This window comes from Pseudopodoces humilis, chromosome 24, assembly GCF_049639895.1.
Source record: "Pseudopodoces humilis isolate 2021_Gansu_Grassland_sample_001 chromosome 24, ASM4963989v1, whole genome shotgun sequence".
Classification (NCBI taxonomy): Eukaryota; Metazoa; Chordata; class Aves; order Passeriformes; family Paridae; genus Pseudopodoces; species Pseudopodoces humilis.
Window position 1 is genome coordinate 5645281 of NC_142223.1, and position 24283 is coordinate 5669563.

Consider the following 24283-nt stretch of genomic DNA (forward strand, 5'->3'; position numbering starts at 1 on the left):
TGAACACCCAGTGTGTGGTTTGGTTGTACAGAGATTCTCCCCAGCCCACAGCAATGCACCAGGTCAGAGGGCCACGGAAGTGGGGACCTCACCAAAGAAGCATCTTCTAAAATGCCTCTTCACATCTGCCAGGGGAAAATAGCAAGGAATTACTGTGGGGGATGCTGGCAGCCCAGGCAAGGAAGGTCTGCAGCCTCAGGAATTATTTCCTGGTGTCCCAGAGGGCTCTGTCCAAGCTCCTGAGCTCACCAGCTCCTGCCACGGAACAGCTCCAAGCTCAGCCAGCCCTGGAATGGACAAAGTGGGGCTGGTGTCAGCTCCTGTGTGAGAAGAACAGCTCAGCAAGGTACTCAAGGGCACAGATTTAGGTCAGGCCAATGTGCTTGTGCTGTGTAGCTACAGAAGAGGCCTCAGAGCAGAGCACTGAGTTCATATTCAGTTCAAATGCAGGAAAAAAAAAATCAAGATATTTTCTAACCTGTCTCTCATATGCACAGAAGAAGAACAAATGCCATCTCATCAAGACAGGCTCGTGTTCAGGGCTTGACAATGGCACATTTTCTCAGCTGTTCCAGAAATGCAGGAGAAAACCCATGTTGCAAGAGCAGCTTGATGGCAGCAGCGGGAGCAAACAAGCCCCATTCATCTCTCTCTCTTCAGACCATGCTGGATCTGTGTTCCCCAAACTCATCTCTTTAAGGAGAAAAGTGGTTCAGCTGGGGGAAAAAATATATGGAGCTGCTCTCAGACCACCTGTGTTGACTCCAACTCAACCAATTAATCCTCCTAAATGCACCTTTGTAAGAAAAATTTACTCTGAGACTCTGAAAGGCAACTCAAGTGATGCCACCCAGAGATGTGAGCGAGGAGCTGTCATGGACAGGATGCAGGGAAAATGGTGAGAAATGCCTCTGCTGGAGCACAAGCCCTACAGATTTAAATGTATGGCAGTGTCAGGCTTGGACAAGCCCTAGCTTCCCTTGGTGCTGGGACACTGCAGAAATGGCAGAGAAGCATTTGGGGTTTGTGCCTCTCCAGCAGGACAGACCATAGAGACCAACACAGCCAGTGGTATTTCAGCAAGGAGTCCTTTAATTCAGTTACTTCTCCCTTATTAAAACCATTTTGTTTTTCTGGTGCAGTTTAAAGCCACAAGACCCAAGGCAGCCTGCAGCAGCACGCCCTCCCTGGCACCAAGGGCCGTGCTGCTCTCCACAAGTGATTCCACCAAACCTTTGCCCAGAAGCCCCTCCCAGCTTTCTCTCCTCAGGTGAAGCCTGCAGGCTTCTCATACCGGTGTCTCTTTAGGGAAAGGTAGCAAGGGGCTCCTGTCAGTCCCTTTGTTTGCTTCAGCACCTTCTGTTTTCAGCCACTCCATCTTCTGTCGGTGCTGCTGCATCGCATCGGCCACGCGGGCATCGATCATGGCCTCAGTGAGCACCCCATCCTCCGAGGCATAGGCTGCTGCCTGTGGGGACAAGGACACCTCAGACAGCTCAGGGATGGCATTGCCCAGGACCAGGAGACATCTCAGACTGCTCCCTCTCTGTTGTTCTCCATGCATGGTTTCCCCCACAACACCCTCATTCCAGGTGGCACACAGAGCGATCACCACCAAGAAGCTCTGCCCACCTCTGTATTTCCTGGGAATCAAAGCCCTTGTTTTCAGAAGAAAAGGTCCCATACTTGGCTCGTTTAAATTTCTTCTCTTGTTCTTGAAGAGCTGCATGTGTGAAGCCAATAAGGTGAAGAGAGGTTGGGTGCAGGGGGGTGATGGAACAACTCCATCCAAGCAACAGAAATTGTTTAAACACTTGCACAGCCGAATGAATGTCAGTGCTGGGGGGAAACATGGGCAATGTGGTGCCTCTAAAATGATGTTTCATGTGCACTGATCCTGCTTTCCTAATACACTTTACTCAGGAATCTCCCCTGCATCACTTCTGTGCTGTGTCAGCTCCCACCCTGCACTCAAAAGCCCACAGGACCTTCCCTTTCCTCCCCTCTCCCAACTCCCCTCTCCAGTTCTGCTTGGCAAACACTCCATCCTGGAGCTGGGAGAGTCAGCACAGACGTGACCACAGCTCCTTGGGGAAAGGGCTGGCAACTCCTGCCCCCCTTGTCCAACAGTCTGCAGGGGGAACAGGCCTGTGAGGCAGCAGCAGAGGGACTGTCCCTTGGGAAGGGGACAGACAGGACAGCTGGGGCTCTGCCCAGCCATCCTGCAGATGCCAGCACAGCCGGTCCCGCCAAGTGAGGCAAGGATGCTTGTGCTGTCAGCTGTACCCATCTCCAAGGTAACAGAGCAGCCCCCAAGCTGCAGATTTCTAAATCTGGTTCCTCCCTCTGCAAGTGCTCCTATGAGCAGCTCTGTGTTGCGCTTAGGGAATGAAGGAGCTTGGGATGAGGAGCGGGATCCCTCCAGCTCCCCACAGCCATCCTGCCTGGCCCTAAGAGCCCCAAACCTCTCCCCACATCCACAGAGCCACATCCTGGATTGCCACATGCCAACCCTTCTGTCTCCTGTCCCAGTGAGGAATATTAACTTTGGTTTCAGACACACTGCAGTGTGATTCTGAGGCAGCACACAGAGGCTTCATTAATTATTGATGGTGCAAAACATCAGTTCCTGCAAGAAACAAGTCTGACAGCAAAAGCAGCACAGAAACAAACTCAAGTGTGACCCTTTTACACCTCCACTGCCCAGGGATGTCCACAGGGCAGAAGACAAAGCCCAGGATGAGCTGTTGCTTTGCTGTCACCACAGCGTTGTGGGTTAGAGCTGCCTATTACATCAGTGCTACCTCACTGCAGGAGGAGTAACTATTTCCAGAAATGAGCAAAAGGTTACCCAGGCTGGTTTTCAGGCTCCTCTAACCTACTTTCCAACCATTTTTTTGGGGGAACTGGTTAGAGCACAAAAGGTCTCACTTGCACAACTCACCAGAGCTGGCTGTTTTTTCATGCACGCAGCATCAAATCCTTTCCCTGTGCAAACCCTTTGCAATCCTTCCTCCAGGCAGCACTGACAAGTCAGGCTGGTGGTCCTACTTAAAAGCAGGAGTAAACACTGGCCTGGGGGAGGGAGTGCAGAGAAGGGGCAGAATTCTCTGTAAATAGAGAATTCTCTCTGCACAAAGGCTCTTGTGCTGCACTCACTGCCTGAGCAGGATCCTCAGCACTGAGGCTGCTACTTCTGCTTCCAAAACCTGCCAAATATTCCCACAGCACCTCTCCCAACCCCTCCTGTCCTCTCTGTAAAAGGGGAACACTGGAAAGGTTTTATTCAGACCTCACTCATCCAGTTTACATCCCCTCTCAATCCAGCCCTGGTGAGGTATTTTAAAATGAAAAAGCACCTTCCTGGGATGCATTTTTGTGCTTCCAGAGCTCAGAGAGGAAGGATGCCTGGCCTGCTCTCCTCCCTGCCACTGCACAGCCCATCCAGCCCAGTGTGGAACCTCCTGCAAAGCTGTGCAGTTCACGCTCTGCTGATTTTGTCAATGACTTTCTATTTTTAGAAAGCCTTAGGCCCTCACTGTCAAGAAAGCAAATGGGAGAAGCAGCTGCCCCTTCTGGGAGTAGCTTGCACACACACAAAAATGGTACCAAGCTTCATTTATATTCATACCTCTGCCTCCTGCATGGACAAATTTTAACCCATTTTATCCAGTGCAGCAATTCCTGTTTTATTCCTCAAAACGAATTATGAAATAATTTTGTTTGGTGGGGATGGAACAGATGACAAGTCCAGCCTAAATGACCTCATGTTTCATTTCAGCCAAGACTTGTGGTTTATTTTAACCTGGCCAGACTAATCTGTATCATTTGAATCCCATTGATAATGAAAATAGCCTGATTAAAAAAAACTCTACACAAAAATACAACAGCTATTTTAAAAATATAAACAGGGTTGAGGGAACAAAAGAAAGGCATTTATATCAGTGGCATAAAAAGGCAAGGAAATGACAGGAAGCTCACACTGGGACATAAAACTCCTGGGATTTCTCCTGAAGTGCTGCCAAAACAATTCTCCAAGATTATAGTTTAGAATAGTGAAAGGTTGCTTTTTGGTTTTGACATTTTATCTAAAGCACATCTGTAGATTTGAGTACAGTGCTGGGAAATCTGCACATGACTATAAACAGAGCTGAGGGGAATTTTTTTAAGGGGAAAATGCATCTGGTCCATGCTAGAGCCATAAAGGTCAGTGGAAAAGCACAAGGACAAAAGGGAATGCCGTCTTCTGCAGAAGAGATTAAAATGGATTTCTAGCAAACACACTGTTAGCTGTGCCAGACAGAAATATTTTTCCCAGTGCTAGAGGTTACACTTTTGGCTTTTCTGCATCATTTTTTTTTCCTCTTGGTAAATACAGGCCAGACCAAAACAGCAGTGGGCTAGAATTTTCATGTAAATGACAGGCAATCAATCTCAAATTCAGTTTATGGTGGAGTTAAGCCTCTGAATGCTGCAGCTATTGCTCAGTTTAACTGAGATGTTTTTTCAAAAACAATATTGGCAGAAGAATCCTTGTGGGAACTGACTGCAAGGGCACAGGACAGAGTGGCCACTGCTGCTGTCCCAGAGAAGAGCAAATGGTTGTGATGCTTTCACCTCCTAAAGCTTCCCCTTTCCCCAAACCACCTCTGGGATCAAGTTCTGGGAAGGGAAGATGATCCCAGAGCTGCTGAGGATTCCAGAGGCTCCAAACTCCATCAGGGCTGCACAAACACCTTCCTGTGCACAGGATTAAAGCTAAGGTGTGCACTCAGAAAGGGGCTGCTCACATCAGGCACAGGGTGGGATTGCGGGGTTTGACCCCTGCAGGGCCCAGAGATGGGCTTGGATGATCCCTGTGGGTTTTTCCCAGCTCAAAATATTCTGTAATCAGATTATTTCCCACCTTTGTCTGGCAGCACCTTGAATTAAAAGACCAAAAATGATATTTTGATACGAGATATAAGAAATACAGAGTGTCTGTGGTACATAAGCACCCTACAGCTGCTGCATCCAGCTGAGGAAAGCCTGATAAGGATTTTTTGGAGTCAGTTCCTAGTTCCTCCAGCCCCTACCTACCCTGAGCACTGTAGCTATGCAGTTAAGTCATCTTGCCAAGCTATTTTTAGCTCTGCTCAGCTCCCTGACCCAGTTCAGAGCACAGCCATCCACAGGGGTGCACCAGCACCACAGGAAGCAGAGCAGGAAGGCAGGAATTTGAGGCAGGAAAACACTGCCAGAAAGGCTTGACAACTGTGGCCTTAAACCTTCCCTGACAGCCCAGAGCACTGGAGCAGCTACAAAGGCACCTACAACGAGTCCCCAGTGCTAAAACAGGGCCTAAAATACCAACAGCTCCCAGGAGATCAGCTGGATGTGTGCAAAAAACACCTGCCTGGAGAGGGGCTTTACCCCAAACCCGCTGAGGGGCTTCGCACAGGCAAACCCAAAGGCAGGTGGGACATGTGGCCAGGCAGGTGGCCAAGGTCAGTGGCCAGAGCTGGCAGAACAGCAGCTCCAGCCAAGCTCTAGTCAGTCACAGCTCGTCCAAAAAATTGACCATGGCTCATGGGTTTTCCTATTTTTATAAGTTGAGTCCATTTGCAGATTGGGGGTTAATCCTCCAATGCCAGCTTCAGGAAATGAAGGAATTTACCCCAAGTTTGCTGCCCCCAACTCACTTTTGTTTCCATCTCTCAGGCCTGGGGCAGTGAGGTGTCCTTGATTCCCAGGCCAGGAGAGGAATTGCTGTGTCTGCCCAAAATGGGAAGGCAGCAGCTCCCACTGTGTGTGGAGTGTAGAGTTCTGCACTGAACCTCTGCAGGGTTACAAATCCATGGAATAAAGAAAAGCTAAAATCCTGAGGCATTACAAAGTGACTGAAAAAGAACCCCCAGAGCATCAACAGCTCTGACAGGCAGCTCCTAGGACAGTGTTCAAGACAACCCTTATCCCACCCTGGATGCCGTCAGGGCCCCATGTCCAGCCCCTGGGCTGCTCACTGACCCTTGGCACATCCCACTCCCCTTCCTGACCAACAAGAAATGAGGCCCCTTTGATTTTAACACAGATGAAGTTTCTTGCTACATCCAACCAACTCCAGCATTTCTTCCCACCCTCTCCTGCATGTTTGTTTTTTTCAAGCCCTTTGAGTGTTTCATGAGAGCAGAGGAACACAACTTCCCGCTGCAATTTTACATCAAACTTTGTTAATAGTGAATAGTGCTGGCAGCACAAGATACATTTTAAAAAGCTGTCAGGGAAAATTAATCACCCCCACCTTTTTCCTCCCTTCACCAGCACTTAAAGGATAATTGACGAAAGCCGAGATCATTCCTGGGGAGTAATGACAAACTTGCTGATAAGGGGTGATAAAAAGCAAGGGATCATTTATCACAACTTCTTATCACAGGAAATAGTTGGCAGCAAAGCCTTTCACATACGTGGGGCAGATGACAGTAGACATTTTGAAATATGATTCAATATCACAAAAATTATATAGGAAAATTAACCAGCTGTGTGCTACCAAAGAATAAAATAGAAACTAACAGCACTCAAATTGGACCTCAGCTCATGACTACTGCAATTAAAATTAATTTGAACTAGAAAGGAACAATATTTCTGCCCCTTAAAAGGTGGAAACCCAGTAGTAGAAGGAATGAAATGCACAAACTCCGTAAGATGATTGTGAGCTGCCAAACTTAATTAAAAATTTAAGAACTATACAAAAAGTCGCTTTATTTTTACAATCCCTGAAAGGAAGCTGACATGAATAAGGTTACATGACACACAAATTGGAGCACATTCCTTCAATTGAGATTTCTAGGTTAGTTTATGAAAATACACAATCCAGCAAGAAAATGGCAGCTGTGACAAAACAAGGTGAAAACCTGGTTAAAAAAAAAATCACTAAAAATCACTAAAGCTTGCATGTGAATAACTACTCCAAATGACTGCTTTTCTTACTTTTTATGTATGGAAGAAATACCTTTCTTTTTTTCCAGCTCCAATTACAGTTAGATTTGTTTCTTTAATAGCTTAAGTTGCACTGAAGTGTTTAAAACAAGAAGGGAAAGGAGGATGGTTTAGTACCCTAATGAGGGCAACAGCATCAGGCATCTCTTCTGCTGAGCTTGCAAAGCTGGACCATGACCATGGCCAGCATGGACTGCCCAAATTCACTCCAAACTCACCTGTTTTACTTAAATTCCGTAAGAGATTTCCCATTATGGATTATCAAAACTGTTCCTATTTATGGAATAAGGAATTATGCTGATATTTCAACACCCACCCCAGAGGCAGCAGTGTTCTGGTACCACCCTATGGACAAATGAAACTTTCACAGGGAGAGATGATCTGAGACTCTAGAATCAAATCCTCAAACCTTCCAGGAAGGGAAAAAGAAGGAAGGAGCAAAGCCCCACTCACCTGCCATGCAACAGCAAGCTGAGAGATCTCCCGGCCAGACATGCCCTCAGTCAGTCTGGCAATGTCTGAGCACTTCTTGCCATAATCAAACTGGGCCAGCTTCAACCTCCTGAAAGGCAGAACAACCTTTTGACTGATGTGTAGCTACAGCAAAGGAGTTCCTACAGTTTCCTGCTTGCATTACTGCCTCCTGAATTTTAAAGGCACAACAAAAAATCTGGGATGGCATTGCATCAAGATGGCGAGAGACATCTCCCATCTCTTGAGCTGCTTTTTGAAAGTGGGTTTATAGACAGAACATACAGGAAAGGGGATAAAAAAAAACAAGAAAAGAAGAAGAATTCTCCAAGGTGGGAGAGCTGTGAGGTGCACTCACTGTTTGCCCTCTGTGGCTGGCTTCAGGACGTGCTGGTCGAAATACATCCTGACAAGTCGCTCGCGTTCCTCCAGCTGGGGCAGGTCGAAGTTCACTATCTCATCTATCCTGTCATTGATGGCCCAGTCAAACTGCTCAGGCTGATTGCTTGCTAAAACAAGCATAAACCTGGAATTAGGGGGGGGAAAAAAAAAAGATAGACTGACAAAGCCATAAAAATAAAAATCTGTGAACTGAGTCTGAACATTGGGAGCTGTTGTAGTTAGGATTAAAGATGTTTCATCACTTGGAAAAAACCTGGACTCCTTAGAAATAGCTTTAACAGCATCTGAAGCACTGCACTAAAATGTGTTTTGGGCTGTTTAGAACAGTCTGATGTGTGCAGACCAAGCTCTGCTCCACGATACATGTGCTGCTCCAGGTCCTCCTGCATTTTGGAGCTGGAAATCCTTTTATTTTATTGCTTTGCAATGACACTTCTCCCCCGTGCCAATAAATTAATGTTTTAATTGATATCAGTAGTTTAATAGTGCCTAATAATTTGAAATGGGCTTTTAAGCACAGCTATTGGAATATTGATGTTCTTGCTGTCTGGCTGAATCATTGGCTACAAGGGGCTGTGTTCTCTGCTGTCATGTCTGGAGATAACTTGGCCAAGATAAGTGGCTTTTCGACCAAAAAGGACTTGCAGAAACACAAGCCTGGATTAAGGACTGCCATGCAGCCTGATACTCAGTCAGCTATCCTAGAAGATGATTTTGGGAAGTTTAAATGCAGCAATTCCCAATCCTGGTGACAATTCCCTGCTGAAGGAAGAACTCTCCTCAGGGTCCCACCAAAGCAGCCCCATTTACATGTCCCATTACACCAATCCCAGTAAGCTCCCATTCATGGATGAAGACTGCTCTTTGCCCAGAGCAGCAATAGGCTGCTCAGAAGTCAAAAGCAGTGCATGAATCACCAGGGCATGTTCAGTGTCCTCAAATAGCTCATGGTTGAAATCAGGGCTGAATTCAACTTGAAAGCTCATTGCAAACAAGAGCTCAGCTGTTCTGAGAGGAGGCAGAGCATCCCCAGCACCCAAAACACACCCCCAGAGCTCTTACAAAGCAATTTAACGTCAGGGGAAAGAATGAACCATCTCCTGCCTGTCCCTGATTCAGAGAACAAATATTTAATGTGTTTATTCTTGCAAATATAATTTAATAATAATAATTATACTGAACATGGCTTTATAGAGCAACTCCACGTATTATTTCAGAAGAGATTTGCCCTCCTCCTGAAGGAAAAACCAAGATTCTTGCAGGATCAACACCTTGCTTTGTAGCAATTTATTTATTTTAGAACAACACCCCTTCCCAGGCACCCCTGGGACAGAGAAGCTACACACAAGCAATTATCAGTTACAGGTGTATTGGTTCCAACAAGTTCAAGAGACCCCAAGGACAGAAAATGTCCTGGAACAGTGACCTTCCAGGATATTTGTTTCAATGGCATGAGGTTACTCAAGAAATCTTTCATTCCAGCCTCACTGAGGGGAGTTCATGATTAAATCAACTTCACTTTCCCACATAAAGCCAGAGACAACTTTTCTTGCTGGCTCAATTGTAAAAGGAGAAATTTTAACAACTAAGTAAAGTTCACACCAAAAAATCAAATATTATTTGAGGAAGGTGGAGGAACGGTCACCTCTCTATTATGCTAGCCAGGAAATGGTTTTGGCTAAACTGAGCAGTGCTGTGCAGGGAGTTCCTATGGATGTGACAAAGGGAGCAAGAGTGGGGCACAGTGACATTGCCACTCTGTCACCTCAGCCCTGCCATCCTGTGCTCAGCGAGGAAGGAACAGCTTTGGGATTCCACATGGAGTCAGACAGAAAGAAATGGAGTCAGACAGAAACTGATCTGCCTCAAAGTTCCTGCCCACACAAGCACAAGGTGGGAGGAGGTCACTGGAGAGGAACAAGCACCACTGAAGTGTTTTTCCAGGTGTCCTGGTTAAGGGCAAATTTTGAGAACCTCTCAGAACATGAAGCACCCAGCCAGGATGAACTTGGAATTTTTGTGGTAGTGATTTTCCTGAGCTCTTGTATAAACAGTAACTCACCAAGAAAGATAATATAAACATCAAGACACCCAAGATGTCCAAATACCACCCCAATTTCATGAAAAAAAATTCCTTCTGTTCTGATTTCCCAGTGCCAGGGAAAGTTGAAGGAGGACCGAGCTACATTCAGTACATCAACTCAAAGGGGAATATTCTCTGCAGATTTCTTTCAATCCCTCAGCAGCACAGATCATTTCCAACTTCCATTTATACACCAGAGACCTTTTAAAGACTTTACTCAATTCAGGGAAATATCAGCTGCAGAAAGTGGATACTCACTTGTTGCTGTGCTGCCCTGTTCTGTGCAGAAATGCATTTAAAGTTGCTCTGAGATCTTCACTGATTTTCTCCTGCAAAGAGGAAACCCAAAGGAGGATCAGCTGCTGAGGACTGCAGAGAGCTCATAGCTTTAAGCAGCATTATGGACAAAGGGAATTCTCTTATTGTCAAGCACTTGCATTACAGCAGAATCCAAAGCACTCTCTCACCTTGGGGAAAAAAATCAATTTATACACCCAGGAAAAAGGTTAGGAATAAAGCTTCCAGAAGACAGACTACAGATTTATCCACACACATCCAGTGATTTGCTTCAAACCCAATGCTCTGGCCACTGGCCCAGGTGGCTTTCCCTGCTATGGGAAGTTCAGTGTGATATTTAGAGGAAAATAAACCAAGGATTCACTCACACATTCAAATAACCTTCTGGAGAGCTTTTCAAATACACAGCTGGGATTCAATAGCAGGTCCAGACTGGTTGTACAATGTGGTGACTGATTTTGGAAACACAAATTATTTGTACAAGGGAAGATGCTGCTGTAACTTTGTTCCATGTAGCAAAAAGCAGTTTCATAATGAAAACTTTCCAGGATAAATATCTGTGGGGACAAAGCCCAAACCTTGCAAGGTACCAGCATGAATAACTTTCAGCATATGCCTCTTTCCTTCCTATTTTCCTGCTGCAAAACCCTGAACAAGACTGGGAAAGTGATGCGTTTTCCCTGGTCTTAAAATTAAGAGTTAGACACAGTTAAGGAATAAAGGGTTTTTATCTTGACATTTAATAAGGTTTTTCATGGTGCAACAATTTGCTAAGGTGGAATATGCTGAAACGTACATTCGTGGTAGAGCATGTGGACAATTTTATAGATTTTGTAAATTAGCATATTTAATTAAGATGTTTTAACGAGAGGTTTGAATGAAGAGCGTAGTATTTCTTTATTCCAAAGTATTTTTCCTTAGATGGGTTTAATTCTCGTTCATGGGATGTGTTTTAGAGGGAACTTTGGCTTTTTGAGGTAGTGTAGGGTTTTTTGGTTTTTAATGGCCAGGCTTTAGGATGTTTGGTTATTTTGGTCTAATAGAATATTAGGACTATGTCAAGATATTAGATTTAAGGAATTACAAGTACGTATGCTAAGGGTATTGAGAATACATAAGAGGTATTTAAAAGAAAAAACGAAAAATTATCATGGCATTGTCACCCTGAAAACTCAGTTTTCTGAGCTTGCTGACATAGTTTTCTAAAGACTTTCCCAGGAGAAACTGCAAACATAGATATGTATACATTCTTTCTGATACACGTCTTTTGATGGACATCTCTCACAGTCAGTGCGGTTGGAAAGGTGTTAACATGACTAGCCAATCCCTGGCCGTGGTCAGAAACCTATAAATTCTGAGAGAAGAAATAAAGTTCTCTCTTCCTTTCACCACACCTCGAGCCATGCTCGTGTGACCTATTTCGTATCCAGCAGCAACATGGCATCACCACCCATCTTTTGCAGGCAGGAATTTTCAGTTTCAAGATGCTCAAAACGCTGATTTCTTGTCTCTGACATCAGTTAATCAGGTGAGCACTGAGGCACCTGCTAGCTTCCATTTTTTGCCCATTGAAGCCAGATAATCAGAGTGCAGGAGGCTGCTGGCTGGCACTGATGCAGGAGCAGACACACACCAAGCACTTACTGTCGCCCTTTTCCTCAGGAACGCATCCGCTTCATCCACGAACAGCAGGAGGCTGCAAAAGGAAAGCACTACACAGTAACAGGACACAGGTAAGTGATGCTCAGCTAGCTCCAGGATCCTCCTGCCCCCACTGCCAGGCACCCACAGCTGGCAACACCCAAAGGATTGCACAAGCAACCTCATTTCCTCAGGCAGCGTTTCGTAGCTATGCTGCGGCAAGCTGTCCATGGCGCGCACCTGGCCCAGCCCAGCAGCTGAAAAATGGATTAATTTCACACACCTCAAGGCCATAAATCTGCCCCCAAGCCCCTGGAGTTCTGTTTCCTGGTGTTCAGAAGAAGACTGAAGCAAGACTAAGGCACATGGCCTTAAACTCCTCTGGATTTTTAAATCTAGATGAGAGTTTTCACAGGAACAGTTTGAAGTTTGTGCTGGCAGTGCTGGATGTTACTGCCAAGCTGCATTAGATATTTGAAATTTAGACCTGCTGAGAGTGCTATTTTAGCATTCCCTCCTCTTTAGAGAGATGTGTACAAGGGTACAATACAGAAATCTTGGTGACAGTGACACCTCCCTGCTATTTTTCTTCCTTATGCCACTCTGAAAAGCACAAACCAGAATCCTCTCCTCAGCCTGCTTTGTTATTTTGTGAGGTTTCTCTCTCCCAAACCACAGCAGCACCAATGTAATGGTTTTACTACCTGTGGAGAAGCGAATTAATTAAGTCCATGAATTATTCACCAAAATAAATTCACTTATAACCCAAGGGCAGTGCTCTTCCCAAGGGACTGAGCCTGTAAAGATGTTTATCAATAACAGAACCAGGATGCTCATAAAGCTGTCACAGCTTGTACTACCTCCTTCCCTAGCTTCGAACCCAGCTTTCTTCCAGGGGATTTCAGGCATATTAATATCTTCCAGCCAGCTCCAGCTTCTCCCATATACTCTCTGCAGAGAAGTGTCTGTTATCACATTTCAGTTAATAAAGGAAACAGCTAAGACTGCTGGATATTCAGAATTATATATGCTTAAATAAAGCGCTTAAAAAAGTGCTACTGGAGGTGAGAATATTGATTCTATGGACCCATGTAAGCTTTGATCAGGAAGTGTAGGAAGCTGAAATGTACATAAATTTTTATCAGGGCAGAGAAATTCAGACCCAGGCAATGCTGTAAAAGAATTCCTTAATGGAACCATCCAGCTGAGTATCCTCCTTCACATCTCTTCCAACTTCTCACTTAAATTCTAAGCTCACTTAAATTCTTTCCTTCTACAGTGCTGCAGGATAAAAGCTTAAAAAATTAAATCCTTAGGACGTTTCCCTGCTTTTTTCTTTGTAAGGGGAAATAGAAAGATTTAGATGATGAATGAAGCAAGGATTAAAAGAGACACTGCAAGATAATGTCCATCTCAAGCAATCAGAGAACACATAAATCACTGAGCAGCCACATTTACAGATCTGAGACTAAACCAGCACAAAACCCAAAGTGACACCCCCTGAAAGTTCAATATTGAATTTTACCATCCTGGCTGGACAAATAGCTCCTCAGCTATCTCTGCACTGTAAAAGTGTGAACACCTGATTTGTGCTAAATCTTCTAATTAGTCAGATCGTTCATCACCCTGAAGGAAATTTGTCCCAGCTTTCAAGTGGGCAGGAAGTGTCTTCCTGCTTGGTGAGATCAGACAATAAAGTTATGACTAATGTAGAAAAGTTGGTGTAGAAAGGGTTTGAGAGAACAAAAAAACAAAGGCTTTCAGCTTTTTAAATATTACTAATTAACAAGGATTCACCCGTTCCTGGAAAACTTCCGAAGATTCTTCGAAATTTCAATTTTCTCTGTGTTACCTCACTCAGTAATAGTGACTGGAGCTCAACTACACTGTTGTGGTGAGGGCTTTTTGAGCAAAAACCCAAACTGAGGATTCAAAAAAAGCTCAACTTACCCTCTCCGACTGGTGTTGGCCCAGTCGAACAGTTTGTGCATGGCTGTGACCCCTTCCCTGCCCATGGGAGCCACATCCCCTCCTGTCATGATGGCATAATCCATGCCCGAGTGCACAGCTAATTTCTGGAATCAAACAAAAACCAGCAAATTAAACCCTTTCTTTCACTGCAAGGCCATGGAGGATGAAGAGGGAATTAAAGCAGTTTAGTCCTGCCAATATGCTTATTTGCAGAGGGCTTCCTTATGTTCTTTATTGCTTAGTGGCATTTGTGTATTATTTTTTCCATTTCTGTCCATCTCTATTGGCTTTAGAAACCCAAATTAGGTGGCTTCAGAAATCCAGTAGGTGCCATAGAAAGCTTTAGGTGCCATACTCTCAGAAAATCACTGGGGTAAGAGTTTGATGTACTGACAGAAGGAAAAAAATTCAACTTGCATCAATTTGTTAAATCTGCCACTGTTAAAAAGTTGATGACACCTCAGGTCTTGTGGACAAGTACTGAAAAGCAAGGGAAAAAAGTCAAATTCTGACTCAAATCCATGTAAAAATCATCCTGGCAGTGCCTCTGCACAGGGAGCCATGCCTGTCTCTGCTCTGGGACTGTGAGCAACTGTAGGAAAGACCCACTTAGCCAAGGGTATAAACCAAACAGAGGTGGATATGAAGTGGCTGCTGCTGGGATTCCTACAACTCCCAGCTGCTAAGGGCCTTTTCCAGATGGAAAGGCTCCTCTGCCTCCTCTCAGCACCAGAATCCAAGTGGCTGCACCGATTCAGAGCTGAAGCAGGCAGGCTGCCCTATCCTCCCTTTCTAACAGAAACACAATGTTTATGCAACACTCCAGCAAGAGATTTCAACCCAGGGAGGCTTCTCAGACCCTGCAATTTTCAGAACACTTTGCAACGTATAGGTTGGCAGAATGTTGGCAGGGTTTCACCTTGGCAAAGAGAGTTTTTCCAGTGCCAGGGGGACCATACATCAGAACGTTCCTGTACAGGCTTTTGTTCTTTTTTGTGTTTCTTGTTGCTATGGCAATGTCTCTCACACGTGCTTCCAGTTGGGGCTGCAAGAAAAGAGTTAAATGTAAGGACCAGAAAGTACCAAAAGAGCTGCAGCTACCAGGCTTCCCAGATCACTACCTGCAGGAAGGAGGCACCACTCCAGGCTCAAGCTTTTAAGTCTTAACTTCAGCTGTTCATGACTCCATACCAAGGTCATTTCCTGTCTATGTGAGGATTTACTTGATTTTCTGTCCACTTGGCTACAATTCTTTCATAAGAAAAAGCAGCAGTGCAAGAAGCAGTGCAGTGACTATGCTAGGAACAGATAATACCTAAATATTCACTTCCTAATGGATATCCTGGGAGGGATATGTCAAAACACAAGCAACTCTTTGCAGTGCTAATTCCTTCTCAAGTCATAAACTCCTATTTATTTTACTACTGCATTTGGATCCCCAAATGAGAGCTATTCCTGCAGGAGCATTTTCTTTCAGCAGCTTCAAGCAGCTCCTAAATTTGCCTGATAACCAGGAATCAAATTCAGAAGCAAATATACAGAAGTAGCACTGATTAACAAGTTAAGAACCAATCTCAGGGTGGGCAAGAAAACACAATATTTAGATTGTTTTGGCCTAGAAGCAGGTCTGGGTTCAGTAATCCATAACTTCAGATGGCACAGGTGACATTGTGTATCTTAACATGCTGACTACAGAGAGAAACTGCACCAGAGCAGGGACTGAACCAAGACTTCCAACTGCTTTTCATAGAGGAAAAAATGGTGAACAGGCTGCTTAATGCGTGTCACACTGAACACAGGAGCTTATTAATGGTCTCAGTGTCCCAAGGGTGCTATGACTCCAAAACTGCTGGAATTACAGCTTTAGAAGTGTGTTTAAGGAACCAGCAGCTATTATTCAGAATCTAAAGTCATCCTTCACAGCCAAAGACAGGAAAACAGAGTACTCACACTGAGAACAACTCCTTCAAGGGCATCCTGAGCCTTGCTGGTCAGACGTTTACCAACCTTGAGAGGACAAATTCAGTTACTCACAGCTAAAAAAAACCAAACCACATTTTGAAAACTCACTTGGACTAAAACATCTTACAGAATGTCAGTGGGCTCATCCCATCCATTCTATTCTGTTCATTCAGACCCACTGATGATCCCAGGCTGAGTTTTGTTAAGTGCAACACAGAAACAAAGCTGAATTTTACCTTGACAGGATGTTTCAGAGCCTCCAGCACAGTGATCCGGGAGGTTTCCCTCACCAGGGAGGGTTTGCCCAGCCGTGCCTCTATGTAGCGCCCTGCTACAGCCGTGGCATTTTTGGCAGAATAAACCCCCACTGCCAGCAGGGTCAGGCCTGCCACCTGCAAAAAAAAGGGGGAAAGATTAGCAAAAACACTTGGCAAGGCATTGCTGCTGTGTGCAGCCTGCCCTGTGGTGGGGAATTAAGATTCAGGACAAATGCTGACCAGGAGGCGTTTATTTTTGGTAAGGTGTTTTATCCGTGTTCAGACAGTCAAGGTCTCACACTCCCTGTTCACTGACTGCACTTGCACAACAAAAGGCAGAGGAAGCACAAGTGAAGCATTTAGTCCTGAATCCAGGAGTACATCCTACCCAAAATGTGTGGGGCTGTCCAGATTTTCAACTTAACTGAGTAATGAAGAAAAACAGCCACATCAGCCAGGTGCTGCCTGCCAGAATGCCCCTCACCACAGCAGAAAATGAAAGCTGAATTTAAGATGCCATGGTAAAACAGTTGAATTGTGGCTGCCACCAAGAAAGGGCACAATGGGGAACAAAAAGGGAACATCTGCTAAAGGTGACAATTGTGCCAGCCCCAACTCAACAGGGAATCAGGGACTCCACAGGAGAAACAAAGCCAAAACCATCATGGGAATGGAAATTACCTCACTGGATGGGAATTACCATCACTGCACTGGGCTGTTCTTTCAGAAACCTCACAAAATGAGACATTCTCATCAATTTGCCAGTGAAGCAGCAAGACTCCAGACTTAGGAGTCAGCTTAAAGCTGATGCCAATAATTTATATCAGAGAAAAGAGCAAACTGCAGCAATAGCTTTTAAAATAAGCTGACTTCTCCTGCAAGTACAGATTTGGGTCAAAAACCTCAAGGACAACAAGGATGGCCCTGTTCAATAAACCATGAGGCACCATCTGTTCACTCTCACTCTGCCAAAATGTGTGATATCACTTCTGCTCTGGATGGAAACACAAAGGGATCAGAACTGTGAGTTCCAGGATGCAAAGAGTGAGGGATCTCCACACCCAATTCAGCTCAGATACAGAACACAAAACAGATTTCACCTTTTTAGCAGCCTCCCTCTAAAAACAGTGTCATGATGCTAATCTTTTAATCTATAAAAGCTAATGCTTTTATACCATCCAGCACAGAGCAAAGTTCCCTCTGCCTGGATAGATCTGATGTCAGTTTCTCAGGCTTTTGGACTTCACTGATGTTCATGTCACAAGATACAGAGAAACAGCTTTAAAACTGAGTTCTATATCAAACAAAGGAATGTGTCTCTGATCAGTAAACAAACTGAATTACATTAAAACCACAATGAACCAAAAAACTTGAAGTAGAACCTTTGGGGCTCTTAAAGTAACTGTCTGGTTCTTACCTTATAGTAATTTCAAAATTGTCAGAGCAACAGAAAACGTAAGTTATCCAGCTGTGTCATCCCCTTTCCAAAAATATACTTTTTTTTTTTTAAGCTAAATGTCCCAAATTCACAAGAGAAGAGCAAAAATGACCATAATGCAGGAAAGTGGTATCTGGGTCAAGTGATCAAAGCCCCAAGCACTGATCTACAAAAGATCTGAACGCTGCAGACACTTCAGGTACAGATGACAAAACGAGCCACTAAAAGCTTGTCTTGTTCTCCCCAGTGCTCTCAGGGAAAGGATGTTTTGTATCAGCCTGTGTGTATAAAATCAGAGGGTGGAGCAGATGGTGCTGACTGATTTAAAGCAAAAATTCTATTTTAACCAGCCACACTACCAAAAATGTATCTTTACTGCTGTTTTGTTGTAAGTATTACACTGAGAAACAACTTTATGTCTCCAAGATTCCATTGCCAAGCTCCTCTGTCCTATGAAAAGATGCTGCTCTGACTTTTAATCAATTTATTTAGCACACAGAAGAGTTCTCTAAGTGCTCTCTAGACTACATCAAAATCAGATCTAAAGCTGTGACACAATCAGGAGTTTAACACATTTACAGACAGGCTTTTCTGGACGTTACTGACAGATATCCCAACCTTACCGTGGCTGTGACTTTATCCCAGTCTGTTACAAAAGCACGGAATCCTTCCCCAAAGAGCATCCCAGCTGTCCTGCGGCAAGCAAACAGCAAGGCAAGCAGGAGAGAAAGGGATTTCAGGGACTGAATTGATAAACTTTCAAGACAAACTTTCAGACTGTAATAAAGTTGTTACTCTTCTGCAGAACTAGTCAAAGCTAAGGGCTCACCTCAGAATTAGAACACGAACAACCATGGAAAATATATTTATAGTCATTTGATACCTACACCTGAGTTGGGATTAAGTAAAAAAAAGCATCTAACTTTAAGATGGCATCAATTTATTTCTTTAATGCATTATTTGTGTTGAATTCTAAGTATTTTACTCTAAAGCTTTTTTAACCTCAAAGGACCTAAAATTAACCAATTCCAAACCTAAACACCCACCTCTGTGGAGCCAAACTGCTTTATAGCTTTGTGGTGGATGGTCTGAAAGAGCTGAGGGGAACTGAAAGAACTGAGGGGCTCTAAGAATTACTGAGTTGCAGGATTAGAGGACAGGGCTTGAAATGATCTGTTAGAAAAATAGCTCATTATAAATGTCTCTGGTTGCCATTCAGGTGACAATGTAGTGAGACAAGTGAGAGAGTTCACACAAGGGCACACAACACTGAAATTCCTCACAGGAATAAACCTCAGGTTCTCTCACACATGGGGATGCCCTTGGAGAAACACCAGGCTGAAATTCCTTGGAGGATTAAACCTCAGGTTCTTCCATGTGCTGTGACACACTTGAAGAAGCACCAGAATGGAACTCCTAAGAGGAACAGAGCCCAGCTTTCCAACATGCTGGGACACACATGAAGAAGCTCCAGACCCTGCCCTGCACCTTACTTGAGGGACTCGAGCACGGTCTGGCGGTGCTCGGCGGCCTTGAGGCGGATCTGCTCACGGATAATGTCAGCGTTCTCCCGCTCAGCCTTGGCACGCGCCCGTGCCTCTGCCTCCACCCGCAACATCTCGTTCTTGTGCCGCAGCTCCATCTCCCTCTCCACGGTAGCTTGGGTTAAAAAAAACAGCAAAGAGGTCACATTTTTGGGTAGCTTAATGCCAGGGAGCAGGAAAACCCCAGGGAAGTTACTGTGCATGGCTTGGAAGGAAAAGGAGCAAAACAGAGCTGCCAGTCCCAAACAGGATTTTGGAAGCTCCATTACTTCAAACATGGAATTGTGTGAAAGGAGAATTAATGAGAAATCCAGGAGTAAACTAACCCAACCCTACAGGGTTTCACCACTGGGCTGTTTTAGTCAGGCTACATTTCCCTCACTGGATGGCAGCACAGCTGTCCACATCTGTGCTCAAAGCAAGCCGGCCTTCCCATCCTGTTCAGTCAAACACAAATTGCCTTAACATTTCTGAGACCTGCACCCCAGTGGAGCTCTGCAAACCAAGGAATTCTGGCAATTCCCAACAACAAAAAGAAAATAAGCAAGTTTCACGCTACAACTTTTTTATTTTCTGCAGGAAAATGTAGATGAGGTGACACAGATTTAACCACTCCTCCCAGAAGATGTTTTGGCTTTTTTCCTCCTCCTCAAAACTGGTTCTATTTTAGGTTGTTCCAGTACAAAATCAGAATTTCAGTTATTCTATCAGGCGATACTGACACCTCATTGGGAAATCCAGGAGTGACAGGGCAGATGATTAGCAGTGCAGCCCTTTCCAAAACTAACCTTTGAAGCAATTGCTAATTTTAGTGCTACTGGGATTTACCTGTTCTTGCCAATCTGACATCAAACACAGTATGGACAGAAAAATCAGCACAAGGACTCCACATGCCCTCATGCCCTCAGCAGCTGAACAAAACACTCACCTCGCCTCATGGCCTCCTGCTTCTGCACAGATTCCTCCTGCTTCCTCAGATTTTCCTCATTAGCAAGTTGCTACAGGGAGAGATGACAACGGAAGAGACGTTGATGTTGTGAGAACTTCAAAGTGCCACAAATATTTTCAAGAAGCTGGTGCTCAGGTTGAAGAGTGTTTTCTTCTCCCCATCTCCCAGATTTATCCTCCTAATTCCAAGCTGCTGCTTCTTCCTAATGCCTAACCCTTGATGTGCCAGGCCAGCACTGCTGATGCTGAGCAGATAACATAGATAAACAGTGCCCAGCAGGACAGGGCACAGCTCCAGAGCATCCCCTGGATGTATGGAGGCTCCCAGCCTATTCCCAGCTGAATCAGAGCAGGAATCCACCTTACCTGCTGTCGCATTTGCTCATCGTAGCGCTGCCGTGCCAGTTTGTCCTGGTACTGGGCTCTCTTCAAAAACAAAACAGAACTCAGAATACACAGATTAGGCAGTTAAAAAAACTGCCTGGTCCTCAGAGAAATGAGGTTCAGAAGGGAAAAAGCCAAACTAAATTGGAAAATCCACACAAATAAGAAATTATCCTGGATTTGAATGTGAACAGGGTAAAATATCCTCAGCACCAAAAACTCCTCTGTACTGAGAAATCTCCACAGTCTGACTTCATTTTAAGGGACCACAGACGTCAAAATAAAGACCAAGTGTTTCTTGGCCCAGAAAAGGAGACTTCACTGGGAAAAACGAAGTTTTCATGTTCTAAACCACATTATCTGGACTGGTAGTCACCAGTCTATTGCAAGCAATAGAACTGTCAGGATGGTTTTGATATTTACTTGTTCCTCATTAATTCCTTTTATCATTTTTCCACTGTAACTCCAAATAAACCCAAGTAATCTTCACTGAATTGAAAGTGGGCTGAGGATCCACATCCACCAGGAGGGAGAACTCTGTATCAGGGGGTGACATCATTCTCTCCAAACACAGGGACAGCAGAACACCTTGGGAATTACCTCCTCATCAACAGTACAACATCCTGGAATAAACCAAGATTGAGTTTGCTGTGATTTCAAATAACCCGTGAGCTTGCTATGACTTCAAATGATGCCCTGTGAACAGCAGGAGGTGAAGAATCCTGAGAGCAGCTGAATGTGCAGCTGCTTCCTGGGCCCTTTTGAGCCCTGCTCAAAGTCCAAACTCTGCAAGAGGAAAAGCACCATGTGCCAAATAAACAGCTCTAGCAAACTTCCCAAGCTGTATAATCCATTAGAATTAACCAATTCCCTCATCTCCTGTGCTCTCAGAGTAAGAAATCACCATAATTTAGCTTTAAACATAAAGGCCAGCCTTTATTTTCCTTGTTTCAGGATTATTGCCATGTCAGTGACTCAAGCTCAAACAACCAGGAAGCACGGACACTGCTCACAACAACTCAAGATTTGCATCACTTCTCCTCTTAAGATATTTTTTCCTGTTTACTTCATAAGAAACAGGGTTTCAAGCTACTTAAGACTGAAATCCAAATAACTTCAGAGCCATTTCACTGTCCAGGCTAACGCTTACAGTTGATAAACCAGTATTACTCAACACTTCCCTGGAAAGCCCTTTAGGAAAATCCCAGAAAGCACAGAATGAGCACAACTGCTACCACCAGTTCCTCTGGACGTTCAAGAACTTGGGAACAAAAGTCCAAGAAGACTAAAAATCCAGCTCAACATTACAAATCCAGGACAGAACAGGGGTTCAGTCTGTGAACACCCCAGTCCTCTGGCTGCCCACAACCCCCTCTCCCCAAAAAGGGCTAATTAATTAAAGGAATAATGAAAAAGATAATTATTGCCTTTTCTATAAGAGAAGATACAAACAAGGTCTCCCCTCACTTGGCTTCCCCCTCATTCCCTTACTGCTTGATGCTGTTTGGTTTCTTCATTGAGTGTTTTCCTTCTCTCTTCTGCTTGTACCCGGATCTGCTCATTCTTCAGCTGTTCTATGGCAGCTTCGTACTCCTGGGGGAACAGTCAGAGTATGTAATTCCCATTAACAGACCATCCTGGAGAGAAATTCTACTGACAATTATATTCCAAGAAACCCCTCTGCAATCAGAGCAGTACCCTTAAAAGATGACCATTAACACAAGAAACTTAAATATGATAATAAAATTATTGTAAGAAGTATCATAATTAACCATTTCAGGATTAAACACAATTTAAAAAAATAAAAATCCAGGAGACCAACCACCACCCAAACAATCCCTAAATTCATTCAAAGGAGAAACAGAAGTCTGCCCTTCACCCAACTACTTTACAGTTCCCACAGAAACCCCTTGTCATTCCCCAAAAACAGCAGGAGTTACAAAATTCCAGGAGTTACAAAACAACTCAGGACATGCAAGTTTAATCAAAACCACAAAAAAAATGTGTCAGAATAGGCCAAATTAACTGGGACTTGACCTGCCAGAATTACTTTTTTTCCTAAAGGCAAATAGCTATGATTTCCTGAAGCTGAATAGAAAGGAAAATTCATCATTCCCTGCAGAATAAAGATTTTATTTTTTAACCCTCCCAAACCTGGCAGCTGTCTGAGGAATTCCAACACACCTTCAGTTTGGTTTGCTGTTCCAGCTGCAAGGTCTGCTCCTGCATCTGAGCAAGGCTCAGAGCATCTTTTGCATGGCCTGGAGGGTGGGAAGAGATTATGGACAGTGAGAGGTGTCTTCTCAGCAAAGAAGATGCTTAGACTGTTTGATCCATCCTGCTCCAGCTGTGCCTGCCTGGAGCACAGCTCTGCAAACGCACATTCAATCTTTCAGGGAATAAATTATTGTGAAACTTCTCAGCACACCTGTGGAAAAGATCCAACCAAGGCCAGGCTGGATGGGGCTGGAGCAATCTGGGACAGTGGAAGATCCCTGTCCTTGGCAGAGGGTGGAATGAGATGGGATTTAAGGTTTTTTCCAACCCAAACCATTCTGGGAATCTGTGATTTTATGAAGATGCTCTTTCTCCCCTCACAAACCCTGTAGGACACACTCAGAGCTCACTGACTGATAATGCTGATCCCGGGGCCCCAGGAGAGCAGGGCAGGAGCCAGAGGCGGCCCTGGGCAGGTGGGACCCGACAGGACATGAGGAATGGGAGGATGGGTGAGGCTGGAAAGACCCCGAGAGGCTCCAGCAGGGTCATCCCAGAGCACCGCGCAGAGAACTGTGTCCAGACACACCTGAAATATCGCCAGTGAAGGCCACTGCACACCCTCTCTGGCCTCTGTTCCAGAGTGGAACAGACAATTCCTCACGTCCAGGTGGAATTTCCTGGGCACCGATTCCTGCCCTTTCCTCGCGTCCCATCGCCGGGCCCCACAGAGCAGATCCCGCTGCCCGCTCTGACACCCCCTTTCCACACATTACCGCACCCTGACGAGCTCTCCCACCCTCTCGCCCCGTCCCCTCACGCACGGGACGCGTCCAGCTCTCGCGCCGCCTTGGCAGCGCGCTCCAGGCCCGTGGGGTCGAAGTTGCTCCATTTGTCCTTGGGCGCCTGACGGTCCCCGGCGCCGCCGCCACCACCGGGGACGGGCGGCAGGGAGAGACCGGCCCCGCTTCCCGCGCCTGTCCCGGTGCCCGGGGGTGCCGCGTCCCCACCGCCGCCCGGGGCGGTCCCGCGGTTGAGCCCGAACAGCCACGACATGAGGGCGGCGGCGGCTGCACGCGGGGGAACGCGCCGCGACCCGCGCGCATGCGCCGGAGGGCGGGCGGGCCTCCCATTGGCTCGCGTGGGCGCCGTACCACACTCTGATTGGCGGAGAGACGCCGCGTGAGGGCTTTGATTGGTTGAAGTAGGCGGGAGGGGCGGGACCGCCGTGTGGGGGACGGAGCGCCGGGAGGTACAAACGAGGTGGGCGGCGCTTCTGCGTAGCAATGGGAGTGCAGTGCGTTGCTAAGGGCCGCGAGGCGGGCACGGCTTTGGGGTTATCCCGGAGTTCCCTGGAAATCGGCTCGGGCCTGGCGTTATTTCCAGATTTCCGGATTTCTCCCGAAATCGCCTCCTTGGAATGGCAGAGAGGGTGGGAAAGCAGAAAAGGAGCGCGGAGAAACCTATCGCTGTGATTATCTGGGATAAAGAGCGGGATTTCCCTGGGAATCGGCTCCTAATCCGACGTTTTGGAATGAGAAGGATGACACAGAAGCTTCCAGAGAAGGGGAGCACAGGGAAACCCTTATCTGTGGTTATCTGGGATTTCCTTTGAAAATCGGCTCCTGATCCAACATTTCCCATGGAATGGGAAAGATGATGGAAAAGTGGAAAAGAGGAGCACAGAGAAAAC

The 24283-nt window shown here is 45.5% G+C and overlaps 1 protein-coding gene across 1 annotated transcript; it reads right to left on the reverse strand.

Moving 5' to 3' along the window:
• Positions 1–1072: 1072 nt before the first annotated feature.
• LOC102099107 (ATPase family AAA domain containing 3A) lies at positions 1073–23680 on the reverse strand. The gene is made up of 16 exons (XM_005530428.3): positions 23415–23680; positions 22558–22634; positions 21865–21966; positions 20356–20415; positions 19970–20039; positions 18991–19156; positions 18121–18190; positions 16039–16194; positions 15791–15847; positions 14760–14885; positions 13820–13944; positions 11873–11924; positions 10190–10260; positions 7805–7972; positions 7429–7537; positions 1073–1468 (listed from the first exon to the last, which is right to left on the reverse strand). The coding sequence occupies exons 1-16, from the start codon at positions 23644–23646 to the stop codon at positions 1289–1291; spliced, it is 1821 nt and encodes a 606-aa protein (XP_005530485.1). The 5' UTR covers positions 23647–23680; the 3' UTR covers positions 1073–1288.
• Between the last annotated feature and the right edge of the window lie 603 nt (positions 23681–24283).